This window comes from Emydura macquarii, unplaced genomic scaffold (genome assembly GCF_026122565.2).
Source record: "Emydura macquarii macquarii isolate MOO-44397 ecotype Brisbane River unplaced genomic scaffold, CSIRO-AGI_Emac_v2 contig_499, whole genome shotgun sequence".
NCBI lineage: Eukaryota > Metazoa > Chordata > Testudines > Chelidae > Emydura > Emydura macquarii.
Genome location: NW_027130636.1, coordinates 4509976 through 4534142, shown reverse-complemented (window position 1 = coordinate 4534142; position 24167 = coordinate 4509976). Strand labels below are relative to the sequence as shown.

The window sequence follows — 24167 nt, the reverse complement described above, 5'->3', positions numbered from 1 at the left end:
TCTGAGCCAGGCTTGGAGTCCAGGATGGCTCCAATATAGTCAATACATTGACCAGGTGTCAGACTTGATTACTCTTCATTGAGTCGAAGGCCCAGGGTGTGAAAGAGAGTCAGAGCCTTACCAGTGGCAGCCTGGACCTCAGGGAAGGAGCGACCCTTGAGAAGCCAGTCATCCTGGTAGGGGAAGACAATTATTCTTATCTGGTGAAGATAGGCCACAACCACTTTGTGAAGATTCTCAGATCAGTTGAATGGCCAAAAGGAAGAACTCAGTATTGGTAATGGTTGTCATCAATGACAAAGCATAGAAAGCGTTTGTGTGAGCAGGGTGCATGGCTATATGGAAATATGCATCCTAGAGGTTCAGAGCCATAAACCAATTCCCTGGATCTAACAATGATATAATCACTGCTAGGGTCATCATTTTGAATGTGTGTGTGAGCGAAAGTGTTCAGAGTCACAAGGTCCAAGATGAGTTTCAATCCCCTTTTTTCTTGGGGACCAGGAAGTATCTGGAGTAGAACCACTTTCTGGTGAACTGGTTCCTCCTGAATTTGGTCACCCCTAGTAGCAGGAGGGATTGGATTTCCTGCCTTAAGAGATCTTTATGAGAAAGGTCCCTGAAGCGGGATGGGGAGGAAAGACTGATGAAGATGGATGGTGAAGCCTGATGAAATTACTTCCAGAGTCTGATTTGATGAGCTCACAGGAAGGTATGAACTGGGAAAGATGATCCCCATAGGGTGGGTAGGGGGACAGGATTGTGCAGCATAGAATCTACGGAGGGGGGAAATTCATGGCCCTTGAACAAAGGGTCAAAACAGTCTCTCAGAAGAAGTCACCAACTGGGTGGTAGAAGATAGCCCCTTCTTGTGGAACCTGGACCTCTTTTAGGTAGTTCAGTCGGTTTCTAAGAGTTGAAAAGCTGAACCAGGCAAGATTATTGGGCCATCTGCAACTTACTAATTTTTTTTAGGTCAGAAGGTAAATGTCCTAGGATTGTGGGGTCGCCCTGGAGTCCTTAAGAGAGTGCAGGGACTCGTCCATCCCATTACTGAAGAGCTTAGACCCTTTGAAAGAGTGGTCTCCCATTGTGCTCTGCACTTTTGGGGGAAATTGGTCTTGCTGCATGAGTATGGTGCTGACCACTAAGCGAGCTCTTGCATCAGCCACATTGAGATGCGTTGCAAGGATGCTTTGGTGAGGGCATGTCCTACACAGATGACAGCTTGAAATTGGTCCTTGTGGTCCTGTGGTAGATGGTCAAAATGTTGTGAAGTTGTAATCATACTTTGCCAATAAGGCGTGATAGTTGGTGACCCTGATTTACTGTAGCACAGCCAGACATTAGCTTTTGATGTCAAGAAAATCAAGGCTCTAGAGCTCTTTATCGGGAGGAGCTGATCTTACCTGGTGTTGTCTGCTCCTTTCATTGACCACATCAACCACAAGAAAATGGGTGGTGGGATGAGAAGAAAGGATATTCAGAGCCCTTGGCTGGAACATAGTATTTTTTTTGTCAGCCCTCCTGTGCATGGGTGGGATGATGGCAGTTGTCACCAGGCCATAACATCTGGTAGACTAGAGGGTGTCATTAATAGGCAGCGCTAATTTGCCTTGAGATGTGGTGTGGAGGACATCCACTACTAGATAGTGTTCTGGCTCTTGTATCTTCTACAGGTCAATCTCTAGAGTCTTGGCTACCCTCTTCATCAGGTCCTGGAACAATCTAAAATAATCAACATAGGATAGTGGAGGGGGCATAACTTCATACAGGGATGACAAAGTTGGAAGGAAGTGCTTCCTCCTCTACTCAGAGCTTCTGGTCCTCCTCAAAGTCTCCCTGAGGATCTTTGGCATCTTCTTAGTGAAGGGGCTTCCCTGGGTACAGAAGGCTGCTCCTGCCATTGGGCCCTTGCATGTGAGGGCACTCGATAGAACCAATGAGGGCCCAAGGAGTCCAGAAAGCCCCATGTGGTAGGGCTACGGAAAGGGAGCAGTACCCCACGCATGCCCCTGCTGAGGCTGGTGGAGTTAGTTCCCAGCGTGTCACTGCAAGGGTATACTGCCAGGGAGGAGGGCTGGAAAGGGAAAGTGGGTGAATCTTGGACAGAGGTGTCATATTCTGAAGATGTATCAGCCCCTGCGTCCAATAGACAGGCTAGGGATGTCAGTAGTGGTGTCTGAGTAGGTGCTGGTATCATAGTTAGTACCACTGGCTGAGCTTTTTTGCAAGGATGCAGTGATATGACTGGTAGGTCATACAGGAGAGTAGATGAGTACCAACAGTGACATCCTCTCCCTACCTCTGAGTAGAGGGGTCCTTGTGAGCGAGGAAAGGTTGGTACCGGTAATCCAGGGCGGTGCTCCTTGAGGTAAAGGAGAGCCATGCGGTACCACAGACCATATGCATGTGCAGTCTGCATGCTGCTTATGCCTTTTTCCTCAGAGGAGGCCAAAGTTGCAGCTGGTGCTTGCTTTGAGGAATCCCTATGTCCGAAGGGGTCTGAAGATACAGAGGCCGGTACTGAGTGGGGTTGCTTGTGGAGAGACTTCCCTATGTGCTGAGTGCAAAGCCAGAAGAAGCAGAAGCCTCAGTGGTACCCAGAGGGGGACACGAGGTCTCCTTGGTCACTGAGGTGAATATCCTTATGCTTAGACGGGTTAGCAGAAGACCAAGGTCTCTTCAGCTTAGAATGTTTGGAGGCCTCCGAAGTTGTCCCTTGCTCTTTGCTGGCTGCAACTGACAGTGTCACCAGAGCACTCTGAGAGGCTCAGGCTATGTTTGGGGGAATCAGACCCCATAGTCTCAGGGAACTCTCCATAAGAAGCAGCTTAAGTCTGTCTTCCTTGATTTGCTCTTTAATCAGGAGCAACCCTTACAGTTTGATGGGCTGTGAACTCTCCTGGTAATAGAGGCAGCTGGAATGCCCTTCCCTGAGGGGGAAAGACCTGTGAAAAGCCCAGGCTGTTGGGCACAACCTGCAGAAGGGAGGCTATAGGCAAAAAGAGGCTGCTGGTAACGGGCCACAGCACTGCCAACAAAAAACGGGCTGGGATGGAGCCCAAAGGCACAAACTTACACTGGAGGGAAAACCCCATGACAATTAATTTTATTTCATTTTATTTTAGTTAGCAAATAGCTAGAAGGTTAAGCTAGTGGATACCTCAAATATCCATCTCTACCCCCAGGCAGTTGAGAAGGAGCTGGAGCTGTGACAGGTCCAACGCCCCCATTTACCCTCAGTCTGCAGCACAAGACTGTGTAGAGTGCAGGCAAGGGCCCACAGACACTTCTTAAGACAAATCTCTGATCAAAGTTAATTATCTCAGGCTAAGCATCCGGCTGTGCCCTGGCCCTGTAAAGGATGGAGGCTCACACAGGGCACAAGTGAGGCTCTGTCTGTGCTGTAAGCACCAGGTTACATATGAGATTCAGCAGGTCGTCTGCAGGGTTGGGGAGGTGAAGAATGGGTTTGCCTTCAAAACTTCCTGGCTCATCAGTCAGAGGCAAATCCTGGCCTGAGTGGGGACAGAGTGGGACTATGCAGGGCTCATGGCACAGCGCTGTATAGACCCTGTGTGTGGGGATGGCACTAGCGCTGCATGGTAGCCCAGAATGGCTCCACAAGTACCCTCCAGCCTGGCTGAGGCAATCCCCCTTACTGCAGGGCCCGCACACAGGCCCTGCCCACAATCTGGCCTTATGCAGCTTTGGACACCCAACCACCATGCCTGGCTCATTTGGTTTGGGGCTTACAAAATATCAGCCTTGCCTTTCTACCCTTCCTACCCAATGGACTATTTCCTTGTGGGGCTAATAGTGGTTGCCATGCTTCTCTCAGCAGTCTCAGAAGAGAATTTCTGTGGGGTAAGGTGGGGTTTTTTTCTATTATGTTTGCCTTAATCTATAAGAAATGACATGACACGACAGCCCAGCTCTTGTTTTAAATCATAAATTTAAAAGTAGCCCACTTAATCTAGCAAGAATGTCATCATAAAATCCTTATTCTGCAGGGGCTAGCTATGGGCTTGATTACTACTGCGTGTGCAAGGATCCTTCTCCTCCCTCATCTGTAAACACTTAGCACTGACATGAGCCCTGTGAAGGTGGCAGGGAGAGAATACAAATGAGCTTTTAAGAGTACAGCTGGGTGCTCAGCCTCACTAAACCACTCCAACAGGCTGGGGTTTGCAGCAGCTCTTACCAGCCCTGTCTGGCTTCACCAGGTCAAGCATTTGGCACAGTAAATCCTGGAATGGCAACGGTTCGATGCCCATGACTTCCATCCTCTCGCACTGCTCCTCGTAAAAATACTCCAGTTCATACATAGACAGCACACCATCCCCGTCCAAATCCATGCAGCGGAACCAGTACTCAATACTAAGGAAAAAGAATAGAGTTAGTCTGTTCATGTTGGCAGCAGTGCAAAAACCAGCAACACTATCTTATCCACCAGCAAGCAGAGCAGTGCAAGTTCCTTGGTGCCATAAGGCATTCACCCTAATTGCCAGCTAGAAGTGCTGAGTAAAAGCAGACTCTGACCATGCCCTCTGTTACTCAGGGGTAGGCGTTTCCCTATTCCCCAACTGGGACTGATAGGACACCAGTTTCTGTTCCCCAGCACCATTCACTGAAGTCACTGTCCTAATCAACTCAGTGATTCTGTGAGGGAGGCAGCTACTGCTGGCTGTCAGCCTTGTTCCAGGAGCTGTGTGAGAGGCCATGGGATGGAAACATGAGGAGAGACTGTAGTATTTGCCCACAGGCCCTAGGTCAAAGTGCATGGAATCAGTGGCCCAATGGATTATTTTATTTGTTATCCGCCCCCCTCCTCCCCAGCTGTTCACCAGAGTCCCTAATCCCAGTTTTGAAAGGCATGTCCCACACCCTCACTGGGCTATAACTGAGTGAGTCCACGGCAGGTCACTGGCAGGGCAGAAGTCAGGGAACCTGGTCCGTTATGTGTCTCTCTAAGTGGGTTGCAGCCCATGAAAGCTTATGCCCCCAGAAATGTTAGTTTTTAAGGTGCTACAGGACTCTCGTCGTTTCTCCCACATCTATTACAGCAGCATGCTATTGAGAATAAGGAGTGGATTTCAATCTTCTCCTTTCCACTCACCTGACTCCCTGACTGACTTGTACTAACAGGTGACTTGTGTTCAGCTTATTGCGAGAAGCATCTCTCTGATAAGCAACACCCCTAAAAACCAACATACTACAGCACCACAACACTCAGGGTCATCTGCCCAGGGAAATCAGAGAGAGAGAGATGTGTTCCTTAGATTAGTGCAGGTCTTTAACACCACACAGACAACCTCCACATAACAATGGACTGGACCTATGCACCATTCTTGGCTTGCAGGCAGGTATTGTGCTTCCCTGCCCCCAGCATGTGGATGGCCCACCTGTTGCAATCAGTCCCACAACAGAGGCAGATGCATGATTGAATGAGGGTGTCCCGGACACAAGGGGTTGCCAAAGCCCTCAAGCTCACTCGTTTCACAGCCAGAGGGATGGAGCATGGTTAGCAGTCCTCTGGGAGGGCAAAGTGATCTGGCAGAAGGATGACAGCCAGAGCAGATGCACTCCTTATACGCCATCAGGAGAGGAGCCTGCATGGGGCAATAAAGGCAGGTGGAGGGCCACCTGTGGGGGAAAGCTGGCTCACAGGTGCCCAGGTCCTCTGCCCTCTCCTGCACAGCAGCCTCCCTGCCACATGGGGGCTGCATCAAGACTGGAGGCCTGGTGCCTGCTGGTGGCATTTGCACTTAGCCTTCCATGCAGGCACCATGGGGAAGGGCCCTCCTGATGAAGGTGAAGCAGGAGCCACCGGCTGTGGCAGCTGGTGGTGAAGTCACAGGCACTGGGGTGTAAACCTTGGTGTTGGCTGGCGGGGGCATCCACTACTGCTAGGGCTGTAGCAACCTTCCCTTGCCCGTGGGGCAGCCAGGGACACTGCCCTCTGCCCAGGAATAAGCTGTGCTGAGGGTAGCAGCAGGGCCTGCCAATGATGGCATGGAGCAAATAAATGAAAGCGTCTCCTGCCTCCTGAACATATCCTTAGGCAAACATGGGGACAGGGACAGCGTGGGATGTTACTGGAAACCACCGCTAAAAGCCAAGGGCTAGAAGAAAGGTGATGTTAAAAGCCAAGTCTGTTTTCCACTGGTAAAGGCAGGTTGTCTGAGCAGGGTGATTCAGCCAGTCAGTTCCTTACCTCCCACTGGAACCCTGGTCATGGCCTTCGCACTAACCAGCAGGACCCAGGCTCCTGCAATCCCGTGAGCTTTCTGCGTGTTTCTTTTCACACATGTCCTAGCTAACTTAGCCATCCTACCTTGTAGGGCTCCTTTTGTCTTCCTCAGCAATGAGGAGCCATACAAAATCTGCGTAGCTCATCCGTCCCTCCTGAGCGTCGCTGCCTCTGCAAGACCCAAAGCAGCTTGTGAATGGTAACGTGCGCACAGCCCAACGCATCTTGTGGGGCACACGTTGGGAAGTGTCACACACCTGGTGCACATCTGTGCTTCTTTTGTTACAGCCGTAGGAGTGTGTTAGTATTGCTCAGCCCCTCCCCTGCTGATTGGGCCAGAACTTGCTCTGCAGGGGAGGGGAAGTGCATCCTTCCTGTCACTGCAAAGACGAAGTTGCATTTGAAGTCCTTCCAATTTAATTTCCCCAGCCAGCGTGCGATTCCTTACCTCACTACTGCTCCACTGAATATCCGCTCAATAATCCTGGTTGATAAAGCTGGAAAGGAAGAAAATGAAGCCTCAATACATAGCCTCTGCTAGACTCATGGTGTGTGCGCACGTGCTCAATCTATATGACGACATTATCCTGCAGCTAAAAGAATGGGCCATAAACACAGGCTTGCAAACAGTAGCTATTAAAGATCAAAAGGGCTCACAGGTGCTCACCCTGTGTTGCTTCCTGTTCCTATCCCACCACCAGCCCAACTTTCCCCCTAGAATATGGCAGCTCCAGATTATAAAACCTTGGAACCATGTTACATTAGCTCCAGGGGGCTGTGTCCTATGAACCAGGGCAGCCATACTGATGTGAGGATTTGCGGCAGTGAGGGCCAAACGGCTTGTTTAGCTCAACAAAAGAAACTAGCACTATGGTGGAAGAGTGCAAGCTTGCACCCTCAGACCTGGAGCTGGGCTAATATTGGCAGTGTTCTGAATCACTGAAAAAATGTTTCATATTGGGTTGAAATTTTCAATTAATCAAAAAGTCAAAAAAATTCTGCACTGGGTCAAAAGACAATAGTCAGTTTAGCCATTTCTGAAACACGTCAGTTTTTGTCAGTTCAGTAAAACAATTCACAAGCACTTGTGTGTGTCTGCTCCAAGCTGTGGCTAGCTCCCTGTCTCCAGTCCACATAGGTTTTGCCACCATTTTCTTTTCCCCTTGTGCAATGCTCTGTCCATGGAGTGTAGCTCTGCAATGATGCCTGCTCGCTGGCTGTCCATGCACTCTAGCACTGGAGGCTATGCTCGCTGACCGTGCTGTTGCCCAGTAAAGCTTCACTGTCTGTCTGTGCAAGGCACTTATGGTCTGGCTGACATACTGCTTTCTTGTGAACGCCTATGTCTAGGTGGAGCGAGCCTCCCTTTTGTGGCACCATGGAACCATCTCCAGAGTCTTTAACCCCCCTCTCAATCCTTGCTTGCTCTCCAGCCCCAGGGAGAATAGGCTGTGAAGTCCCCGTTCTATATAGGCTTCTGACACCACAGCTGCTGAGTTTACCCAGCTTCCAGGCACCCTGGTCACTCTCTGCACTTCCCTGAGAAGCCACTTTCCAGTGTCTGGTATGAGGGGTTGAAGGAAGATATGCACCATGTGCTGGCTCTTGCAGGATTACTGCTGTGCAGCAGGGATGGTGGCACCGTCCCTGGGAGGGACCTTCGGTGTGCACACGTTTGTGACACAGAGGGTTCAGGCCCCTTTGCAAGCCAGCCAGTCTCACAGGTGAGATGTGTGCTGAGTTCAGACATTCTCCCACGAAGCTGCTGCAGTGCAGGCACTAAAGAAAGTCTGTGGACAATCCTCTGGGTTCCTGTGGTGTGCATGTCTCCTTCCCAGAGGGACAGCTCACCCCAAAGAGCCAGTGCCAGCCTGCGCTCCTCCAGAGGATTTATTTCAGGTGCTGTCTCTGTGATGGTTTAGCACCCTCTGTCCTAGGCTCTCAGACGTCTAGAGATTAATGAGTTAGGCCGAAGGAGACCCTATTTCCCTATGCTGAGTATGGGACACCTGGTAAAATTACTCATATTCAGGTGAGTTCCATGGCAATCAATCAATCAGCACTATGCCCACACGCATGCCAGCAGCTGTGCCAGCCTGGATCCTATCCCAGGGCGCTACATGAGCTGCCTGCACCCAGTACCCAATGGGGCAGACCCTGCTGTCCCACAGACCCAATGCCACATGAACTGGGGCCCCTGCCAGGGTCCCGGGCAGGCACCTGGCACCAAATCCTTAACACACATGCTCTGGCAGGCAATGGTGCAGCCCCTGCGGACACAGCCTTCACCCGACCCAGAACCGGGCACCACAATGGACCAGAAACACGAGTGCAACTGCCAGCCTGCGCTGCCCCAGCCAAGAGTGGGTCGAGAGACCCCTGCGACAGCTCACACCCGGGGGAAGGGGGTGTATGCAAAGCTGGCGTGGAGCTGTGTGTGTATGCAGAGGCATACAGAACTGGCTAGGGGACATGGTGGGGTGACACACCCCCATCATCCCCCAACCTGGGGAGGGGGTGGGGGGGACAACACACACACCCTTCTATCCCTCTCTCACACATGGGGGGGTGACCAACAATTGACTCTCTCTGCCTTCCATGCCCAGCTGGGTCCCAGGAACAGGCCCGCCTCTCCCAGTACCTGGTGCCTCGTTTTCCTGGCCTCTCCACCCAGCCTGAGGCCGCCACTTGCCCCCACGCACCAGCCAGCGCCGGCAGGAGATGGGCTTAGGGGTGGGGCCCTGCTGGCCAAGCTGGGATCAGCCACGGAACTGACACGTGGTGGGGTGGCGGGGGCTGTGCTGGCAGACTGGCAGGGGGAGCCGCCTCTCCCCATGATCTGTGGCCTCACCCCCCCACCAGCCATGCACACCCATCCCATTGGCCACTGGACCCTCCCTCCCGCCACTCACCGCTGGTGGGCGGGCAGCTGGTGAGCAGGGACCAACAGGACCCACCACAGCCGCAGTCATCCCCTTAACAGCCCCTTCAGAGTGCGGGCCCCACACACTGGCACCATTGACCAAGAGGCAGAAAATATGGGACAATTTGCCAATTTTTAAGAAAAAGTCGGGACACCTGCCAGAGGGCTTAAATACGGGACAGTCCCATTAAATAACGGGACGTATGGTCACCCTAGCCAGGCCTTCATGCCTGGGGAGGCAGGGCATGTTGATGTTTCTATTTTACAGTGGGGGAGGCTGAGACATATGTCCTTTGAACTGTCTCTCCCCTGGATTGAGGTCATCAAGCGTGCTCCCACCAATCCTCTTTAAATCACAGAAGGCCCTAGACATTGAGAAACTGCAGCAGTGGGATAGGGGAAGTGCAGACCAGACACAACCCTCTGCCCCAAAGCCAGATGGGATTCCCTTCTGGGGGCCACAAGGCCCATAACATCCCTTCCTCTCTTCCAGCCAAGAGAGACGGTGCCTCCGTGCAGGTCTGGACTAGGGCTGGAAAAGCCTACACCTTTAAACTTTAACCAGCTGTTTAAACAGTTTCTCTTACCACCATCCTCAGCACATGTCCCAGCCAGGGGGGATCAACTCACCTTGATCATTGTATCTGGCCAGATCCTTCTGGTTGATGGAGAGGTCATGGTCAGTGTCCAGCTCCCAGAATTTACAGTAGATGACATAGAAGTGCTCATAGGAGAAGTAGTCTGTGATTTGGTTTATGTCCTCCTCTTCCTCCAGGAGGGCAAGAGTCTGAAATGGCATGAGTAGGATGGGAAGTTAATTCTAGACTATATAGGAGATGCCTCAGCAATTGGCTGGGTACCAAATTATACATGGTGAACTAATCTGCCTCTGAAATGTAACCCTTTTCCATTTGCAAGCTGATTCTGATTATTCAAATGTTTTCATCATTTACCAGGAGAATGAGCAAGGAGCAACGGTGAATGAAACGCACCCTGGGGTTACACATGTATCTCTGATACATGAGTACGGATGTCTGTATGAACAACACTCATCCCCAAATAGTCCTGTAAACACGACCACTTTCATGTGAGGGTTCAGGAATAATGAATACAAGCAAGGTGGGGTGGAGGGGGCACCACACAACCCTCTGGAATTAGCCCCAATGTCTGCAAATACTGCCTTCAATCAGCCTGAGACATGCAGAGACATTTGCTGCCATGTCAGCCTGGTACTATACACTTTCATTCCCCACCCGTTTCCTGTCTCTCTTCCTTCTCTTCTTGCCCATCGTCTTTCTTTCTAGCCTCCCAAGGCTTTGTGGTCTCAGCACCTCCCAACATTTGCATGCTGGGATCACACCAGTGCTTTACCAGTTTATCATCTTCCCATCCCCGGTTTCAGGGCAAGTAGGAGGCAAGATGGCCACTTCAGTCTGATAAATTATGGCCTTAAAGAAAATGAAAAGGCCAGGAAGTCTAGGGACTGCCTTTCTCCCTCCTCCTGGCCTCCCCCTACCACTTGGAGCTTATGAGTTTTGGAAGCTCTAAGATGCAGTATGAGAATCTGGAATGTCAGGGGGCTGTGTTTCTAGACAGTTTGTTGACACAATAAACAGGCTGGCCTAGGAGGCCTCCTCAGCTTCAGAGTCAAATTCAAGTTGCCCCCAAGCTCAGCACACAGGCCATTTCAGAAATTCAGAGTTATTCCCTTTATTCAAAGGAACCCACCTGCATTGCACACTGCTTAGATGAAGGATTTAAAAGCTGTGAGCAGTCTCTCTCCTGCCATGGCCTCCTTAGTCCTTGCATTTCCTCCATCCCTCTCCCTCATCCACTTGGCAGCTCCCAGACTTCTGAGGAGTCTTTTGAACAGTTAAACTTTTCACAGCACCCCATCTAATTAAGTGTAATTCATCCTGCCCCTTTCCCTGCAGCCCAACACCAGGTACACCATGTTCATGGAAGGAGAAGTTATTTAGTTTGTACAGTCCCTGGAGTTCTTCAGGATGTTTGTCTCTATGAGGCTTCACTTCAGGGGCACATGTGCCCCATGGGTCTTCGATCAGACTTTTGGAAGCTTGTCCTAGCTTACCTTGTGTCCCATGCTGAGGGTACATGGGGCCATGTCAGACAAACCACCTTCAGTGCCTTCTCTGCCGCAAAGTCCCACAAAGGCAAAGACGCCAAGGCAGAGGGGAAGGAGGGTGAGTAGTGGAGGAAATCCAGCTCCTGTATTGTACAGGGTAAGTAACCTCTCCTTCTTCTTCGAGTAGTGACCCTTCAGGCGACTCTGAGTAGTATTCCCTACAAGAAATGGGTGCCTCGGAGGCCGATTGAAGAATAACTCAGACTTATTCTTAAGCATAATTTCTGGCGTTTTCTGTTGTTATCAGTAGCAAAGACATCTATTTTCAGGGGCCTCCAGCTAAGGAATATCTTTTTGAAAGTTGAGTCGCTGAGCTCCCATTCATGACCCTGAATGCCTGCTCAGATTGCTAGTGATGGTGTTCTAAAAAACTGGTAACTATTTGGCTGAGATGAAGATCTGATGGAATAGGCACCAGTTCCACTCCTCCCTGGTGATTTATGTAGTACATGCTGGCCCAGTTGTATATCCTGACGTTGATGGATTGGCCTTTGATCATAGATAGGAAGTGTTTGCACTCATTCTGACCACTATGAGCTCCAGTAGGCTGATATGGAGAATTGATTCTTGAGCAGTCCATTTACCTTGAATGGTATGACTTTGAAGATAAGCTCCCCACCCTATTAAACATGCATCTGTTACTATGGTTGCAGGGGGGAGAGAGAGGCAGAGTGAAGGGGACTCCTGTACGTACCTTGCCAAGGTATTTCCACCAATTGAGTGAGTTCAGAACCTTTCAAGGGATTGACACTAATTTTCCCAGATTGTGTTTGTTGGGAGCGTAAACAGTTTTCAACTTAGCTTGATAGCAGCAAAGACCTAGGATGTAGTGTCTGAAAGGTGCAGGCAGCCATAACCCGAATGTTGTAAACAAATCCTAGCCGTTGTCAGCAGGTTCATTTGAGCCTCAGAAATGAGGCTCGTCAGTGTGATAAATCTATCTATAGGTAGGTAATTTCTGGACATCATGGTGTCCAAGGTTACTCCTATATATGCTGTTCATTGAACTGGTGTCAAAATGGACATTTCTCCGTTGAACTGAAATCCTAGCACGTCAAATGGGCTTATGGTCTTTGTGACTGCAGAGTGAACTTCACCATATGAGGGACTCTTGGGGAGCCACTTGCCGAGATGGGGGAAGATGACCATTATGGCTGTGCCATCATCACTCTTTGAAGCTTCCTAAAGATCCTGGGAGCAGCAGAGAGTCTGAAGAGGAGCACTGTATATTGAAAGTGATGCTGACTAATCATGAATTGCAGGATTTGCTTGGGGACTGGGCGTATCACAACATGAACGTACCGGTCTCGGAAGCCGAGGGCTACAAATCAGCTGTCCAGATCTAAAGATAGTTTTATTGCTACTAGTGTCATCCTCCTAAGTTTCTGTGTCTGAATGAAATTCTTCAACAATCTGAGATCTAGGATTGATCTCCATCTGCCCTTCTTTTTGGGACCTAGAATGTAGTTGGAGTACAACCCCTTTCCTCTACTGGCTTGAATGGCTCCATGTGAAAAAGGGATTGAACTTCATGACTCAGAAGTGTTTCATGAGACGGGTCCCTGAAAAGGGATGGGGAAGAGAGTAGGAATGTAGATGAAGTAGATGGAATAGCCCGATGTTACAAACTGCAAAACCATTTGTCCAAAATGATTTGTTCCCAAGATCTTCGGAAGTTGGAGAGATGATCCCCAAAAGGTTGAGCAGGGGGAGGTTAGGACAATGCAGCCATAGATATGGTGGATAGGATGGTTCACAACCCATGACCCAGACATAAAAGTCGATGCTTGCCTGCTAAGTACAGCTGTGTTGTTGTCGTGGCAGAGGTTAAGCTCTTCTCTTTTGAAACCTAGTTTTTTTCTTAGGTGGTTTTAATGGTCTATTGTAGATCAGAAACTGAATAGGGTGGGACCTCTGTACTCATAGACGTTAAGGTCAGAACAGACCATCATGATCTAGTCTGATCTCCTGAACACTGCAGGCCACAGAACCTTACCCACCCACTCTGGTAATAGACCCCTAATCTCTGGTTGAGTTACTGAAGTTCTCAAATCATGATTTAAAGACTTCAAGTTACAGAGGAGCCACCATTTCCACTAGTTTAATCCTGCAAATGACCTGTGCCCCATGCTGCAGAGGAAGGTGAACCCGCCCCGCCCCCCCCCCCCCCAGAGTCTCTGCCAATCTGACCCAGGAGCAAATTCCTTCCCAATCCTAAATATGGAATTCAGTTAGACCCTGAGAACGTGGGCAAGATCCACCAGCTACACACCAGGGAAAGAATTATCTGTAGTAACTGAGAGCCCTCCTCATCTAGTGTCCCATCATCAGACATTGGAGATATTTGCTGCTAGCAGTCACAGCTTGGCTACATGCCACTGTAGGCTGTCTCATTATAACATCCCCTCCATAAACTTATCAAGCTCAGTCTTGAAGCCAGTTAAGTTTTTTTGTCCCCCACTGCTGCCCTTGGAAGCTGTTCCAGAACTTCACTCCTCTGATGGTTAGAACCCTTCATCTAATTTCAAACTTAAACTTGTTGATAGCCATCTTATCCATTTGTTCTTGTGTCCACATTGTCGCTTAACTTAAATAACTCCTCTCTCTCCTTGGTATTTATCCCTCTGGTGTACTTATAGAAAGCTATCATATCTCCCCTCAGCCTTCTTTTGTTTAAGCTAAACAAGCCACGCTTTTTGAGTCTCATCTCATAAGGTAGGTTTTTCATTCCTCAGATCATGCTTCTCTGCTTGGCTTTTGGCAATTCTCACTTTCTACTTCGAGTGATTGCTCATATCGATTCCAATATAGGTGAGTGCACGCCAGCGTACACGATTCCCGGAACTTTTTCCCCTTAGCAGACCCCATAGGGCTGGTTTTGGTGCCTCCTGGAGTGCTGTGTGCCTGCCGCGGCACATAAGGCACTGCCCGCCCCACGCCCCCTGAGTTCCTTCTTTCCACCAGTGACAGTCACATGGAACTAGCACTTGCTCTCTGCAAGTGCCATTCCCCTTCTTTGAACCCTTTGTTAGTCAAAGTACCCTACTTAATTTTAAGTTGTTGTTAGGTAGTGTAGTTAGATAAGAAGTCCCTGAGGGACTTAAGGTGGCCGGACTATGTCCCAGCCGCCTGGTTTTAGGCGTTCCTCCCCCACCACCCGCTCAGTACCTTAAGTGCCTGGGGGAAGAGCAAACAGGAAAGACAAGAATAAGATATGCAAGGCTTTTAAACAGTGAGCTCAGAAGGACAGAGAGATCAGGTTTAAAGCTTTGCTCTTATCGCAGTGCTCCGCTCGCTCCATGTCCGAGCCGTCCTGCTCCCCCTCAGCACCGAGCGTCACCTCGGTGCAGAGCGCACTGCCAGCACCGGATTTGACTTGGCACGGAGCAGCATCCCAGATGCTGAAGATGAGGAGAGCGTGTGGAGCGCGGACACTTCCCTGTGCCGTCAGTATGGGCAGGGTCGAGTGCGGAGACGCACTGGCCATGGCCCATCGAGTCCTCTCCGGTGCCTGCATCTCCACGCAGGGAGCCTCCCCCGACTCCTGGAGGTGGCGGAGTGCCCCTGCAAGGCCCGTCGATACCGGAGGCTTTCCACGTGGCACGGGCCTTACTGGCCATGCTGACGCTTCCATCCCCCCCTCGGCCGAGGGTGAGAGGGTTGGTGTCCTGGGGTAAACCCGCGCTGGGTGCCCCTGGTGGATGGTAGAGACCCCCATCAGGGGAGAAGTCTCCCACCAGACAGCCATGGAGGATAGAGCATGGCGGCTCCCCTCGCAACTCCGACTCGGAGTCGTCGAGCTCGTCCTCCCCACGGCACCAAGTTTGGTCCCTGGCACCGGAGGCATCGCGCTTGAGGCGGCACCTCTCCAAGACTGTCTCACACGGTGGGCGCAGCTCCTGCTCCCACAGTCCTCTCACGAGCAACTCCTTTTGCAGGAGGTGAATACCCCCCTCCTCCTGGGGGGGGGGGTGGAAGCGGTTCCTCCGCAAGAAATAGGGAAGCGATTTTACTCCAGGTACTTTCTCATCCCCAAAGCAAAAGGGGGCCTGAGACCCATATTAGATCTATGCCAACTAAACAAATTTATCAAGCATCTCAGGTTTCACATGGTCTCCCTAGCCTCCATTATCCCTGCTCTGGATCCAGGAGGTTGGTATGCCACCCTCGATTTGAAGGATGTGTATTTCCATATTTCCATCCTTCCCAGCTACAGGCGCATCCTCCGGTTTATGGTAGCTGGCTGCCATTACCAATTCACGGCCCTGCCCTTTGGCCTCTCATCCGCTCCCAGGGTGTTTACCAAGTGTATGGCGGTAGTGGCGGCCCACTTGCGCCGCAGAGGGGTGCAGATCTTCCCATATCTGGACGACTGGCTGATCAGGGGCAGGTCCAGGTCCCACGTTCAGAACAGTGTATCCCTTACCTGTGCGACATGCACCAAACTGGGGCTGCTCATAAATGAGCAGAAGTCCACTCTGACCCCGGTGCAACATATAGAGTTCATTGGGGCCACCTTGAACGCTACCCTGGCCAGAGCCTTCCTCCCGCAGCCTCGGTTCGAAGCCATGGCTGTGATTATCGCTCAGCTACCCAGATGCCTCACGACGACAGCCAGGCACTGCCTACAGCTGTTAGGACACATGGCAGCCTGCACTTATGTGGTGAGGCTGGCTCACCTCAAACTCAGGCCTCTACAGGCGTGGTTAGCCTTGGTGTATGCTCCAAGCAGACACCCCTTAAACAGGGTGGTCACAGTACCCCCAGGGGTCCTAGCCTCACTGAACTGGTGGAGGACTCCCGGGGCAGTGTTGAAAGGAGTTCCCTTCAGGGATCTGGCCCCATTGGTCACCCTGATCTCGGACACTTCAGATGCGTGGTAATGTAAGAGAGCTCAGGGAAGTCCGGTTGGCCTGCAAGGTGTTCCTCAGATTCCTGAGGGGCAGAATGGTTCAGGTCCTGATGGAGAATATCGCAGCCATGTTTTACATGAACAGGCAGGGGGGAGCATGCTCCTCGGCTCTCTGCCAGGAGGCCATTCGACTGTGGGACTTCTCAGTGAGGCACAACTTTCACTTATCTGCCTCTCACCTCAGGAACGACAAGGCGGATTGCCTCAGCAGGTCACTGCACCCGGAGGTGGTGACTTATTTTCCACAAGTGGGATGTTCCCCAACTGGACCTGTTCACGTCGTCCTGGAACAGGCAGTGCCCGAGGTTCTGCTTGCTCCGGGGTTGCAAGCTGGGATCCATCTCCGATACGTTCCTCATCAAGTGGGAGGGGACCTTCATGTGTGCGTTCCCCCCATTCTGCTCCTGCCCAAGGTCCTCTTGAAAATCAAGAGGGACAGAGCAGACATCATACTCATTGCCCCCGCCTGACCGAGACAGCACTGGTACAGTATGCTGCTGGACCTGTCGATCGCCCCACCAGTGGAGCTCCCGAGGCGTCATGACCTGCTCTCCCAGGACCAGGGTCACCTGCTCCACCCGGACCTGGACTCCCTCCACCTGATGGCCTGGAGGTTCTGTGGCTGACAGAGGGGGAGAGAGCCTGCTCGGTGCAGGTCCAACAAATTCTGCTCGGCAGCAGGAAACCTTCCACACAGGTCATGTTCTGGGCCACGTGGAGACAGTTTACCTGCTGGACGGAGTCCCAGGGCATACCACTGAGCTCTCGCCCATACAGGCGATCCTGGAGTATCTGTTCTACCTGAAACTCCAGGGTTTGGCACTAGCCTCCCTGAAAGTCCACCTGGCGACTATCTCAGCTTTCCACCAGCCGCTAGAGGGGAGGCCCCTGTTTTCCCACCACGTCAGTCAGGTTCCTCAAGGGGATGAAGTGGCTTTACCCACAGGTCCATGACCCGCTGCCTCCCTGGGATCTAAACCTGGTCCTCTCCAAACTAACGGGGCCCCCCTTTGAGCCCATGGCTACATGCCCGCTGCTTGTCCTCTCTTGGAAGGTAGCCTTCCTGGTGGCCATTACCTTGGCTAGGAGGGTTTCCGACATAAGAGCTTTGACCTCAGAGCCCCCTACACCGTGTTTTATAAGGACAAGGTGCGGTTGAGACCCCATACAGCCTTCTTGCCTAAGGTGGTCTCCTAGTTCCACTATAACCAAGATATCTTCCTCCCTGTGTTTTTTCCAAAAACGCACAGGTCGGAGGAGGAGTGGAGATGGCACTCACTATACATGAGATGAGCCCTGGCCTACTGCATCAATAGGACATGGCCGTTCCGGAAGTCGACACAGCTGTTCGTTGCAGTGGTGGACCAGATGAAAGGCTCACCTGTCTCCACCCAGCGCATCTCCACGTGGATCACCGCCTGCATCAAGTGTTGCTACAAGCAGGCGAATATACTGCTTCCAGGGGCTGTTTCAGCGCACTCAACCAGAGCCCAGGCCTCGTCTGCGGTCTTCCTGGAGAGGGTGCCCCTGCAGGACATCTGCCACCTGGTTGTCGGTGCACACCTTCACATCCTACTACGTCATCGTGCAGCAGGCGAGAGAAGACAAGGGATTCAGCAGAGCCGTGCTGATGAGGGCAGCTCACCGGTAACTCCTACGCACCTCCAAGATATTGCTTTTTAATCACCATACTGGAATGGATATGAGCAATCACTCGAAGTAGAAAACAGGGTTACTTACCAGTAACTGTTGTTCTTCGAGATGTGTTGCTCATATCCATTCCACACCCACTCTCTGTCCCTGCTGTTGGAGTCGGCAGAAAGAAAGGACTGAGGGCCCGTAGGGTCGGCGGTGCCTCATATACCGTGGCATGAGTGCGGTACTCCAGGGGGCGCCTAAGCCGACCCTACGGGGTCTGCTAAGGGGAAAAAGTTCTGGGAACCAGTGCACAGTGGTGTGCACACAACTATATTGGAATGGATATAAGCAACACATCTCAAAGAACAACAGTTACTGGTAAGTAACCCTGTTTTACCGTCCTGTAATTACCATGATCGCCTCTCAAATCTTTTTTAAAAGTTGGTGTCCCATTAGCTATCCTCCAGTCATCTCATACAGAAATGATTTAAATGATAGGTTACATACCACAATTAGTAGTTCTGCAATTTCACATTTGAATTCCTTCAGAGCTCTTGGATTAATACCATCTGGTTCTGGTAACTTATCATTTTATCAATTTGTTCCAAAACCTCTTCTAATGACACATCAATCTGGGACAGTTCCTGAGATTTGTCACCTAAAAAGAATGGCTCAGGTTTGGGAATCTCCCTCATGTTCTCAGTGATGAAGACCAAAGCAAAGAATTCATTTAGTTTCTCTGCAATGGCCTTATCTTTTTTGAGTGCTCCTTTAGCATCTTCGTCATCCTGTGGTCCCACTGGTTGTATAACAGGCTTCCTGCTTCTGATGTACTTAAAAAATTTGTCCAGAATTTTTGTTTGTATGGTTGTGCTGGTGATAGGTGCACCTGAGCACCTTTAACTTGTTTTCAACCTAGGACTCTACTGTGTGGAATATAAAAAGAACTGAGCTCATCCTTTCAGAAAGAAGCAAGATCTAAATCTTTGTCCTCAATGTAGCACTACTGAGGATGTGTTATAGGGATCCTACCCTGGGCTAGGTCCTCACTAACCTCCTGCAGTCTCTCTTTAGAATTGGAGCCTCTGGAGGGGCTATAGGAACACAAATATTTTAGAATACATACTCTTCTTATATAAAGCCAAGGAAATTACATACTTGCAAAAAGTTGCTTTTCCTCATCTCTGTTAGGGTGATTTTTCCAGACCAGGATCTATTGACCATGTAGAATATTCTCTGTATAACCTAAAAAAGTAAACAAATGAATAGTAATCTTCAATGCATCCACTACATAAATTACACCAGTTTGTAAATCTGAACTGAATTTATTCATTTGGTTTAGTCAATGATTAAAATAAAATATTAATTTACAATTCTGATTTATAAAACAATGCACAACCCTCAGATATCCACCCTAAACACATCACCAAACTCATCCACTTCATCCTCACCCATCACATTTCATTCAACGACAAAAACTTTGTCCAAACCCTGGGAACAGCCTTAGACACTAGGATGGCTCACCAAGATGCCAACTTCTTCATGGGCCACCTCAAAGAAGAATTTCTGGACAAATGCACAAAGAAACCAGTGATATACTCTGAAATACATCAATGACATTTTCATCCTCTGGACAGATGACTTAAACTCCTTCATAGATTTCCTCAACAAGCACCACTTCTCCATTCAACTCTCTCTAGAACACTCTCACACTAGCATCAACTTCCTGGATAACATGGTCAGCTTCAACAATGGAACTCTAGAAACAACCATATACAAAAAACCCATAGATCACCACCTCTACCTTCATAGATCCAGTAACCACCCCAAATACACCAAATAACCTGTCATCTACAGCCAGGCACTCAGTTACCACAAGAATATGCTCCAAGGAAAATGTTCGGGATATACACCGTAACAGCACCTAAAACCACCTTCATCAAACAAGTGCACTTACCCAGAGAAGTAGATCACATCATGAAATGGGCCACCCAAATACCCAAGAGAACCTGCTTCAATACAGAAATAGAGTCCTCTCGGTCCACACACCCCTATTTGTCACCTACCATGCCACACTGGAACCCATATGGGGTATGATCAAACAACTACAATCCAGGCCCGAAGGGGACCACATTCTGAAACAAATCTTTCCTGAACCCCCTCTTCTGGCCTTCAAACAACCCCCCAATCTCTTCAAGCTCCAAAGAAGCAAACTCCCTATAGACCATGACGCAGCACCAAACCCTGCGAGAACAACAGATGAAAAACCTACAGACATATCACCACTGCTACAATGATCAACACCCCCACAACACACCTTTCAAGATTCATGGATCCTACACATGCCTATCACAACATGTGGTGTACCTCATCCAGTGCACTGAATGCCCCAATAGCAATTATGTGAGTGAAACCAGACAACCATTACACACTCGAATAACTCACAGAGGAAAATGATAAAAAAATAAATATCCTATCACCTGTGGGTGAACACTTTTCACAAAGTGATCACTCTATATCTGACTTATCAGACCTCATCCTCAAAGGAAATCTGCACAACACTTTCAAAAGATGAGCCTGGGAGCTTAAATTCATAACTTTGCTAAACACTAAAAATCATGGTCTTAATAAAGACACTGGATTTATGGTTTATTACAACAATCTGTAATCAACTAATTCCCATTTTTGTCCTATGAGTTAAAGGGTGTTAATGAGCCTTCTCTTTGAATGGTCCCTTAGAATATGTGCTAGCTATCTGTTTGATCTTGTATTTAGCTGTGACACTTTGAGTACATTTTCTAGACATGAAGAAGAGTTCTGTGTAGCTCGAAAGCTTGTCTCTCTCACCCAACACAAGTTTGTCCAATAAATATTACCTCACTCACCTTCTCTCGCTAATGAATAAAAAAAACATTCTGAAGAACTGTTTTGCAATTTTAAGTTTTTATTACACTATTATTCCTAATTCACTCTAATTTCAGCTCTTCTGAAAATCAGGCCTTTTAATAATAAACGGCTGATGCACAGCCAGCAGGGGTGCCCAAGTGAAAAGCATTATTCTGGGTATGCCATATCATATGTTAACAATGGACCTAGCAGAGATTATTTGGCATAGGTCATGTGTGTGTGTCATTCAGCCCCCACTCTGTCCCCTAGTAAACTGGAGGATGAACGGCAGGGAGGAGGATGGAAATACCTGTTAAGTGATCATAAACAAAAGGTAGTACTTAGATAGTATAGTACTTAGGTCATGTAAATATCCAGAAAGACAAGTAGAACCCATCCTATTCTCCCTCCCTTCAGCATGAAATAGTCATTTTACTAAAACTTCACATGGTGGTGAGCATAAATCCCAAAATGTGATTGACAGGACACAGGGCCAAGTTTAATAACAGTAGAAACAAGAGCAAAGAGAGACAACTAAAAATTCTGTTCCAAGAAGTTATAGAAGATTACTACTTTGTACAAACCTATTGAACAGGGTGGATGAGCTGTTCCAAATATTCTCTGGTTTTACCAAGACAACCAGCCCAAACTAGGCGTGGACTGGGGACACTCTAACACAGCTAAACACCAGGTCCTTACTGAACAAGAAAATTATGGCAGTGTAAATGGTGCTAGGTTATCATGCTGTAATAAAAAAATTATGCCCTCCAAAAAAGTATACACATTCTTCGGCAAAGGCTACTCTATGGGCTTGGGAGACAACCAGAGATAAAACAAGATCTTTCACCTTGCGAATAATCCAGATTTTAACCCAAATCACAAACCAGAGAGTTTTAAAAATTGGGGAGCTATGGAATACATATTTTTCTTGAGTGGTAACTGTTAATTTAGACCCCATCATTTTTTATGTATAATTGGAATTATTTTTTCCAATATGCATTAATTACTTTGTACTTATCAGCATTGAACTTCATCTGCCATTGTGTTGTCCAGACACCCAGTTTGGTGAAATTCCTTTGAATCTGTTCGCAGTCAGCTTTGGACCTTACTATTTTGAGTAATTTTGTCTCATCTGCAAATTTTCTGTTAGAACTCTTGGTGAGGCATGATTTCTCTTTACAAAAGCAGTGTTTTCCCCAACATATCGTGTTTATCTGTATGGCCATACCTATGCATCTATGTGTTTATCTATGTTATCCAGATCCTGTGCCTCACTTAGGACTAAATCAAGAATTAGTTCTCCCCTTGTAGGTTCCAGAACTAGCTGCTCCAAGCTGCAGTCATTTATGATGTCTAAAAATTTTCTCTCTTCATCCCTTCCTGAGGTGACATGTACCCAGTCAATATGAGGACAGTAGAAATCCCTCATTATTGCATTTTGTGCCTTTGTAACCTCTCTAGTCTCTGAATGTTTCACAAACACCATTCCAGTCAGGTGGTCATAATATATTCCTACTGGTATATTCTTATTATTCAAGCACAAAATTTCTATCGATAAACATTCTAGGGTACACCTTGATTCATTTAAGATTTTAACTTTATTTGACTTTGTGCTTTCTTTCATATAAAATGCCACTCCCCCATAAGCACGACCTACTCTGTCATTCCGATATATTTTGTATCCTGTGTGATGGAACACACCCCAGTATTCACACCCTACATACTACTGTAATAATCTTTGTACAAAGTATGCCTAGTAAGGTATCATTTGAAAATTCATAATTTGCTGGTCAATACTGTCCTGATAAAATGTGTGTGGCAACATTGTATGTAAAGTTATAAAATTTCCCTTATGATGTTATTAACACATGTTCCAAACACTGCCCTGACAGAAGTCTGCACGCAGGTCTGTTGTAAACAAAGGAATATGTGCTTGCCTTAATATGTATTTAAGCAGTAAACAGAGTCATCAAGCAGGAAGGAAAAACAAAAGAAGCTCAAACAGGTAGGGAAAAAAACAGCAGGGAACATCCTTCCATATAGACACTTTGTCTCCTGGCTCTCAGATGGAAATGTTTTCAAGAGCGGGACTGAAACTATAAAAAAGGAGGGGCAAAGACCCCAAGGCATCCCTCTCTCTCTCCCCCTGCCCATCGCATTCTCTGCACCTGAAAAGACAAAGGAAACAGCTGTTGGACTCTGGGAGAGGGCTCCTGAAGAGTTTGGTCAGTAATTGTGCTGGAAGCATGTGTTGAGAAACTTTGCTTGAATTTAATATAATCTGTTAAGTTAGGCACTAGAAAGCATTTCTCTTTATTTTTCTTGCAACCATTTTTTACTTTTATGCCTCATTACTTGTACTCACTTAAAATCTCTCTCTTTGTAGTTAATTAACTTGTTTTATTGTTTTATTGAATCCAGTGTGTTCAAGTTGAAGTATCTGGGTAACTCCATTTAAGATAATAAGGTGGGATATTATTCCCTTAAAGCAGGGATGGGGAACATCCGGCCCGCGGGCCAAAATGATTTAGTCCGGCCCGCAGCGGGTCGTATAAGGCCCGCGAAATCATTTGGTCTGGACCTGGTGGCGGGGGGGAATTCAGCGGCGGGGGAGAATTCGGCGGCGGGGGGTTCCATGGGGGGGGCAGTGCCAGCGGCCGAAACCCTGCCGCTGAAACCCTGCCGCTGTTTGCCCCTTTTCGGCGGTGGGGGGACTTCGGCGGCAGGCACTGCCCCCCCCCCCCCCCCCCACAGAACCCCGCCGCCACCATGAAACCGCGCCGCCGCCGAATTCTCCCCCCCCGCCAGGGCCACCATCAGGCCCTTGACATAAAAAAGGTTCCCCACCCCTGCCTTAAAGGAATGACGGACTTAATACATTTGGACTGTCCAGCAGAGGGCGGGGCAGTACAGGACATAGATTTCTGGGGGGAAATCTGGGACTGGGTCTGCATTGAGGTCACCCTGTAGTATAACTCATGCTGGTGAGAGCCAGGATATGACTAGCAGGCTGCAGCTGCACAAACACATCTGGAGGTGACCTACATGCTAGTAGCAGGTTGCAAGCAATCCAGGTTGGAGGCTACAACAGCAAGGCATTGCAAGGCCCCCAGGTTATAAGGCAGGGGTGACACAGCCTCCCACTGGTCTGGATTGTACGCTGGTATGTCACACCCTGCTATTATCATGTCCCATTGATTATCCTTATTCCACCAAGTTTCGCTGATGCCTAATATATCAATCCTTTTTTACTGCCAGGCACTCTAGTTCACCCATCTTAATATTCAGACTTCTAGCATTTGTGTATAACCACTTGTACATTTTGTCAATATCCAGTTTCTTGCTTTCATATATCATATTAATTGGAACTCTTTTACATTTGACTGTCCCTCACTAGCGCATAGCT

The 24167-nt window shown here is 48.8% G+C and overlaps 1 protein-coding gene across 1 annotated transcript in view; it reads right to left on the bottom strand.

Moving 5' to 3' along the window:
• Positions 1-24167, bottom strand: part of PPP2R3A (protein phosphatase 2 regulatory subunit B''alpha) — a 129929-nt gene that overhangs the window by 12359 nt on the left and 93403 nt on the right. The window contains exons 7-11 of the mRNA XM_067538787.1: positions 19034-19120; positions 9810-9966; positions 6705-6753; positions 6341-6427; positions 4208-4383 (exon numbers count right to left, since the gene is read on the bottom strand). Of these exons, the coding sequence (XP_067394888.1) occupies positions 4208-4383; positions 6341-6427; positions 6705-6753; positions 9810-9966; positions 19034-19120 (556 nt within the window). The remainder of the gene's footprint in view (positions 1-4207; positions 4384-6340; positions 6428-6704; positions 6754-9809; positions 9967-19033; positions 19121-24167) is intronic.